Source organism: Cheilinus undulatus, linkage group 16, assembly GCF_018320785.1.
Source record: "Cheilinus undulatus linkage group 16, ASM1832078v1, whole genome shotgun sequence".
NCBI lineage: Eukaryota > Metazoa > Chordata > Actinopteri > Labriformes > Labridae > Cheilinus > Cheilinus undulatus.
The window spans coordinates 3590458-3598271 of NC_054880.1; the positions used below are offsets into that span (position 1 = coordinate 3590458).

Consider the following 7814-nt stretch of genomic DNA (forward strand, 5'->3'; position numbering starts at 1 on the left):
CAAACTACTAAATTATATCAGTTCCTTTAGTCTTTCATTTTTCACATTTTAGTAGGTAGAGGTAGATGAGATCGGTGGATAAAATCGGTTTCATATGTAAGTCCAGCCGATCGCCGATCCCCCAAAACTAAGGAAATCGGTGCCGATCGATCGGTGCACCCCTAGAACTGAACTGGCCTGAACAGTCCAGACCTTTTACTGATAGAAAAAATCTGAAGCATTATTAATCCCCCAGCAAAGACCCAGGACTGTTGAGCAGCTAGATTCCCGAATCAGAAAAAAGAATGGGACAACATGCCTCTCCCAAAACTTGAACAGCTGGTCTCCTCTCTCCCCAGACATTTACAGACTTGTAAAAAGAGATAGCAAACATGATCCTGTCCCTACTTTTTTTTAGATGTGTTACTGACATCAAATTCAAAATGAGCTAGTTTTTTTCATGAAAAGGGAAAAAAGTCTCAAATGTTTGCATTCTTGTTTTAACATTTTACACAGCGCCCAATTTTGGGGGGGAATTGGGACAGTAAAAAATGAAGCTAGTGCACAAGATCAAATCTGCAGTCTCGTATCAGCCTATAGGTCCCACATTTACAGCAGTTTTAAACATGTTTACTGCTTTCCTGGTACAATAAATGATTTAGTCTCTTAATAGGAAGAATAAAAGCCTGTGTCTATTAATGGAACTTTTATTTCTAGTCTGTATTACATGATTCATGTTTATGTATGCTGATATGGACCTGTGGGTCTGAAATAAAGTAGGAAACACCAAACTTGTGAGCTATTGGTGTCGGCAGACCTGGAACGATGATAAGTAACTAACAGAATGTGGTACACAGATGTGGCTGCCTCTTGAGGCTCACAACAATTTATTCAGTCATTGAAATTCATGTACAGATGGAGATGTTATAAAATCAGTTATCATGTTTTTAAAAATCACAATCTTTATCAGTCAAAATAATCCTGATTAGGATTTTTGACCTAATCGAGCAGCTGTAGTTTCAGGCTCAGTCAGCTGACCCTCCCCACTCATGGACAGTCTATCTTTCATTAAAACCAGCACCTGTCTCTTCATTTCATGTTTTCTTAAAGGCATTTGGTGCACTGCACATCTGATTCCTTTAGAGGTCTTTCCATCAGTGTCTGATATGTGATACAGTGCAGATTAATGCTTAGTAAGAGCCTCCTTCTTGTCCGATTGGGGCCCCTCGTCCTCTGCTGTATGAGTGTGGGAGTGAACATTGAGCGCCGCCCTCCACCTGAAGCTCTGCGAGCACTTGGAGCACTGGTACGGTTTCTCCCCAGTGTGGATCCTCATGTGCTCCCTCATTTTGTCCTTTCTGCTGAATCGTTTGCTGCAGTCGGGGCAGCGGTGCGGCTGCTCGCCGCTGTGAATCTGCATGTGCCTCTGCAGATGATTGGCCGAAACCAGGCACTGGCCGCACAGCGAGCAGGCGTGACGTTTACTGTCCCCGGAGTGAGTCCGCAGGTGCAGCCGGAGGCGTCCTTTCTCCCTGTAGGAGCATCCGCAGATCCTGCAGCTGAACGGACGCTCGCCGCTGTGCACGCGCATGTGGCTGACCAGGTGTTCCTTTCGCTTGTAGCACTTCCCACACTCCACGCACTGGTGGCGGCGCTCATCTGTGTGTGTCAGCATGTGGCGCTGCAGGTGGCTCTTAGCGCAGAAGCTCAGACTGCAGTGCTGACAGCTAAAAGGCCTCTCGCCTGTGTGCGTCCGTGAGTGCTCCACCAGGGCATGCCTGTTACGGAAACACTTCCCACACTTGTGACAACAGAACGGGCGCTCGCCGCTGTGCGTCTTCAGGTGAGCCGACAGGACGTACTTACTCTGAAAGCGTTTGTCACAGTCTGAGCACTTGAACGGCCGCTCGCCGGTGTGCGTCCTCTGATGGGCCTGCAGACGACCTGGCCTGTCAAAGCTCTTCAGGCACTCGTCACACTGATACTCCTTCTTCACTTTGACCGCCGCAGGGCTCAGCTTGGCGCTCGCTCGTTTTCCAGACGTCTTCCTCTTCGACGCTCTGTCAGCCCGAGGACTGGAGGCTGCTTCCTGTCTGGATCCTTTACCAGCATCTTCCTCATCCTCCACTTTAACCTCCACTGTCATCTCCTCCTCTTCTGACTCACTGAGCCGCAGCTCTAAGGGTTCGTCCTCACTGCATTCTGGGTAATCAGCCGCCCTCACCTCTGAGAGGAAACAACAGAGAAATATTAGATCAAAGTTGCTTTTCACTTCTTTGAGACAAAGAATCATCAGCACATTTGACTCTGTCTGCCCTGATGAGTTTTATTAATGCTCTTAAAGACAACTTTTCAAACATATTTTGTCTTTTAACTGCTAAATTCTACTCTCAAGTTTAAATACTAAGAAACTTGACGGATTAAATGGGACTAGAAAATGTATGTGTTTTTGTTTGGATTAGCTCTGAGGTTTTTTTAAGATTTATTTTTGGGCTTTTGATGCCCCATTGATAGAGGACAGTGGGTTATATACCATATTGAACTAAGAAATATCCCTGAATATGTCATATTCTGTAAACATCTTTAGATACCAACATATTTACCCATTTTTACATGTTTAGATAAATGTGTGTGTATATTTATTAATGGTAACTACACTAGAAAGTAATAGAACAGGCCTGATGAATGTGAAGTTTTACCATATTTTCTTTAAGGGTTACAATTTCTCCGTTCATGCCGTAAATATGAAGTTAACATTGATCTCAGATACAGTATTTATGTTGAAATAAGTGCCTCTAATCAGTAAATCTACGCCGGTGTTTAATATCTTGTACGGTTGACCAACGGCAGCAGTAAACACACCTGACTGTCTCTCCTCCTCTGCCCCTCTCCTAGGTGCTTTTCTCCTTCCGCCATTTTGTTTCCGCTTCATGTTTTCCCGCCGAAACGTCCCCTAGTTTTCACTCAGTCTACCGGTTATTTGGTTTGACGGTCTGAGGCAGAAACACCGGGAGAATCACGCTGAAACCGTCTGATTCAGAATGGCCGCTAACAGGCTAACATGCTAGTAAACATGCCGCGGTGTAGCACGTCACTTCCTTTTAAGATCTTCAAAATAAAACAAAACAAGCACACACTGTAAAGACTGGTATTTTCTCTGTGAAACCAACTTTGATGCGCTACTGGAGGGGACATTAATGAGCCCTCATGATGTCTCCTCCTTTGCATTTTTAAGATAGTTTAAAACCTTTATATTTGTAGTGAAAAAAAATGATGTGTCAGTCTTCGGTGTCGAGCGGCTGAGCAGCGCCCTCTGGTGTTTGATGAGAGAAGGTGAAAAGCTTACAGCACCTGGTATTCCCAGGCGGTCTCCCATCCAAGTACTAACCAGGCCCGACCCTGCTTAGCTTCCGAGATCGGACGAGATCGGGCGTGTTCAGGGTGGTATGGCCGTAAGCGATGGACGAAGACTCAAAAGTTCTCTTTATAGATTCACTCCATCATGTACACAACGTCCAACAAAGAGCCCATTAGGGTGCCCACCAAATGTGTCACCTGCTGTTTGACACTTAAATGGGAAGAATAACGTATAGTGCCCTCTAAGGTCCAATTTAAGAGGGAAAAAAAAACAAAGGCAAAGTGCTCTCTTCAGTGCCCTCCAACAGGACTCAAGTATATAAAGCACACTTTTCTCTCAGTCTTGTGCATGGAGAATCACATGAAGCGTGTATACTTCCTTTACCATGCACCCCTGATGTCTCATTATATCCAGAAAAATAGCATTGGCATTCCCATGAAAACATGTTTATTTCTCTAGATTTCTGACAGAAATATGTTCAGAGAAAAAAAAAACACACACAAGAAAATGGATATGTCAAAATCTCAGGAAGTCAAAGTCTGGGTGAATAAAGAGGTCATTGGTATTAGACCAAATATATAATCCATTTACCTGTTTTTAACCACTTTTCACTATTTACTGCCCTTTTTGACCCTTTTTCCTTTCTTAACTCATATTTCCTGCTTTGGCACATTTTAACCTTGCTTTTTTGCCATTTTGAATCATTTTTTCCACCCTTTAATCATTGTCCACCTCCTATTTCCTCCAATTTATGCCACTTAGAACACATATTTTTACCACACTTTAACGACTTTTCACCATTTTTCTGCCTTTTTTCCCTTTCTTTACCCATATTTGCTGTTTTAGCCATTTTTTCCCTTATCTAACCGTTTTCAGCAGGTTTTAACCCATTTTTGCTGACTCCCTTTCCACTTTTTACTGTTTATTTCCTCCAATTTTCACCACTTATAACCCATTTTACCACTCTTTGACTGCTTTCACCACTTATTTCTGCCACTTCTGACCTGCTTGCCCGTTTTTGCCCTTGTTTTGCAATTATTTGCTTAATTCTCCCTTAAAGTGATCTCATTTCCTTCTACTTTATTCTCTGACAGAAGGACATTTGTGCTGAATATGGCTTAGCTCTGAAATCTGACAATCTTTCCCCATGCTTTAGTTCAGTGTGTCCGTCCACATTGTTAACATGACCTAAAAAAGGTCTGTCTTTAAAGAAGGGGTTTACATGTTGAAAATGCTATTTGCTTTCTTAGCGTGTTAATTATTCAGGTTAAATATAAAATCTTGTTATCATAGATTAACGTCACAATGGACCGTGGTTTTCCTGACCTGCATGGACCCCCTATTTGGCTGGGTCCCAGAAAGCTCTCCCCTTCAGCCCCCTTATGGGCATCCCTGACTAATGATAGAGCATACAGAAAATACAAGAGGAACAACAAAATAACTGAAGTAAAGTACAAGTGTGGGAATAATAGTAACATTATTGAGCTGTTAGCTTAGTGTGAAACACAGTATTGATGTTGACAAGTGTGTAGGACATATTGCAAACACACCAACATGACTTGAAGTAGAGATCCAGACCGTGATGAAGTGAATCTATAAAGAGAACTTTTGAGTCTTCGTCCATCGCTTACGGCCATACCACCCTGAACACGCCCGATCTCGTCCGATCTCGGAAGCTAAGCAGGGTCGGGCCTGGTTAGTACTTGGATGGGAGACCGCCTGGGAATACCAGGTGCTGTAAGCTTTTCACCTTCTCTCCTTCAGCTTTTATTACATTACATTATTGTTTGTATGAAGGGTACATGCATTTACATTTGTACCACAGCTAAAGAGGAGAAAGTTCTACAGATTTTCCTCTTTATTAAACAGGTTTAACTTAATATGAGATAGCCCGAGATTTCTCATCATTTTTTTCTTTTTTTTCCTTTCATTTTTTCATAATATGAAAGTGAGAAAAATATTATAAAAATAATATTATTTTTCTCACTTATTTATGTATTTATTTATTTATATGTATTTAGGTTCATGTATTTATGTCATTTCCTTTAAAACCTCTTCTGTGTTGAATTGTCTTGTATTGGTGTTTGTTATCTTTCATCCTGACGGTCATGTGTGAAATGTGCTGATGTTTAGAAGTGTCTTGTTTGTCTGTTGTTGTTTCTCCTTCAATGAAAGGAGAAAAAGCGAATGTTTTTCATCTGTGGTGTCATAAATTAGAGAGCAGCCTGAGTGTCGAGCGGCTTAGCAGCGCCCTCTGGTGTTTGATGAGAGAGGGTGAAAAGCTTACAGCACCTGGTATTCCCAGGCGGTCTCCCATCCAAGTACTAACCAGGCCCGACCCTGCTTAGCTTCCGAGATCGGACGAGATCGGGCGTGTTCAGGGTGGTATGGCCGTAAGCGACAGACGAGGACTCAAATGTTGTCTTTATAGATTTTCCACAAATCCTGGACTAAGAGCTCTAAATAATACAGCCTGATTCCAGCATTTATTGATAGTGTTAATTTTATCAGTAAAGTGCAGAATTATAAATCACAATTTCATGAAATTACAAAAGGTTAAAATAAATGATGTACTCCACAGTTTTATGGAAAATATCTACAACATGAAATCATAACCACTTACAATCTATTAAGAAAAAAAGTGTAGGAAAACATCCCTAATGTGCACCAGGCTAGTCTACAACTGTGTTTCATAGCAGCCTTAAAATAGGAATGATGTTTTATTATTATTAAGAAAATTATTTTAGATAGATTGTTATATAAGAAACATATGTAGTCGCAAAGTGAAAATATAGAACAAAATAATGTAAACATCACAAAGTGTGTTCAAAGGTGCATAAAGGAAAGACTGTACAGATGAACATGAGCTTATAGTGCAAGTTTTTCTTACTAAGTATAGCACACACACTGTGTGGTTATAAGCAGTAGAGATAAGTGAGTGTTAATGTAACACATATGTCTGTATAAACATGCTTTATTCTCTCTGCTGGTTCTGGGATTCAGTGAGAGTCAGTGGGGGAAGAGAGGGCCGGAGTACTGTTCATGAGGCTGACAGCACAGGGGGGAGAAACTGTTCTTGTGGCGGAAGGCTTTGGTCCTGATGGACCTCAGCCTCCTGCCTGTGGGGAGGGTCTCAAAAAAATTGTTTTTGATTCAGAAGCAGTAAGAAGGTGTTTAACCTTTGGATGGGTTCTCCTCTATTTGATTTTAAATTCTACTAACTGTCATTTTAAACACCTCTCAGAGCTGTCGGTCCCTGTTTGGAGAGTGTAAATATTTACTTTCTTTTGTGCCCTCAGCTGACTGCAGGCTTCAGTCTGAACTCATATAAACAGTTAAATAACACAACAGTCTGTGGAGTCTCAATGCTGTTATGAGGACATAATGATCTTTACTACAACAGGCTCAGTGTGGAAACTTTACTGAGTATCATTCAAACATATCATAACACCAAGCAAACCAAATAACCCTGAAGGAGCAGAACCACAGGCTTTTAACTTTAGACATATGTAACAGGGTCAAAATGCACCTCTGTAGTTCAGCATTGCTTGTTAGAATTGCACAGAATTACCTGGCATTTGACCTTTCTGTATCAGCCTGAGACTCCTTCATCCATGATGCACTGTGTTGCTGTTTGCAGCCCCCCCCCCCCTTTGTTTTCTTCTTCGTTGGTCATTTGTATATATTCTTTTTGCCCCCTCCCCTCTCACCTTTTGAATGAATACCTGTGAGAGAGGTGGGTGTCCATTGTTTTGTCCAAGTTTGTATCTATTTCCATCCTTATGTTAAACGGCACATCTTGTCACACTTTTCCACCTGTTTACATGTTTATATGTTTTAAATTTCTTGTATAATTATTCATGTGGAAGTCATGGATGTTCATTTGGCACGCATGGCAAGTCAAGCTAGCTTACATGCAAATCATATACAGCTACTAAGTCAGGGGTTCTCAACAATGTGTGTGTGTGGGGGGGGTCCCGAGACACTAAGAGGGGGTCTCCAGATGCCTTAAAAAATTTAAGAACATTTTTTAATTGCACTGTTGCCACTTTACATCATTTTTTGCCAAATTTTAGCCCCTTTTCATCACTTTTCCCCACCAATTTAAACACATTTTTGCATCTTAAACCTATTTTTTTTGTCCATTTTAAACCCTTTCCACCACTTTTTTTTTCTGTTTTTGCCACTTCTAAACCAAATCATGCAACTCTCTGCCTATTGTTGGCTCTGTTGTCACATTATTGCCACTGTTAACCTTTTTTTATGCCACATTTCACAATTTGATATGCCCATTTTTGCCAGTTTCTGACTATTTCTGCCTCAGCGAACCCTTTTTGCCAGTTTATATCATTTTTCATCCCATTTCACCAAATTTCCACCTATTTTTTCCACTTTAATATCATTTCAGCCACTTTCAAATCCCCCTTTACCACTTATTATGCCCATTTTTGCCATCTTTGGTTATTTTTTGCCACTT

At 41.3% G+C, this 7814-nt stretch overlaps 1 protein-coding gene and 3 non-coding genes across 4 annotated transcripts; 1 reads left to right on the forward strand and 3 right to left on the reverse strand.

Annotated features, from left to right (window-relative positions):
* Positions 1–51: 51 nt before the first annotated feature.
* On the reverse strand, positions 52–3055 carry LOC121523348 (zinc finger protein 180-like). The gene is made up of 2 exons (XM_041808197.1): positions 2842–3055; positions 52–2205 (listed from the first exon to the last, which is right to left on the reverse strand). Exons 1-2 carry the CDS (start codon positions 2909–2911, stop codon positions 1163–1165), a joined length of 1113 nt encoding a protein of 370 aa, XP_041664131.1. The 5' UTR covers positions 2912–3055; the 3' UTR covers positions 52–1162.
* A 263-nt stretch (positions 3056–3318) lies between these two features.
* Positions 3319–3437, reverse strand: LOC121524598. The gene has a single exon (XR_005993135.1). It is a non-coding gene; the product is annotated as a 5S ribosomal RNA (ribosomal RNA).
* Positions 3438–4962: 1525 nt separating this feature from the next.
* LOC121524609 lies at positions 4963–5081 on the forward strand. The gene has a single exon (XR_005993145.1). It is a non-coding gene; the product is annotated as a 5S ribosomal RNA (ribosomal RNA).
* Positions 5082–5617: 536 nt separating this feature from the next.
* Positions 5618–5736, reverse strand: LOC121524621. Its single transcript, XR_005993156.1, has one exon. It is a non-coding gene; the product is annotated as a 5S ribosomal RNA (ribosomal RNA).
* Positions 5737–7814: the final 2078 nt, after the last annotated feature.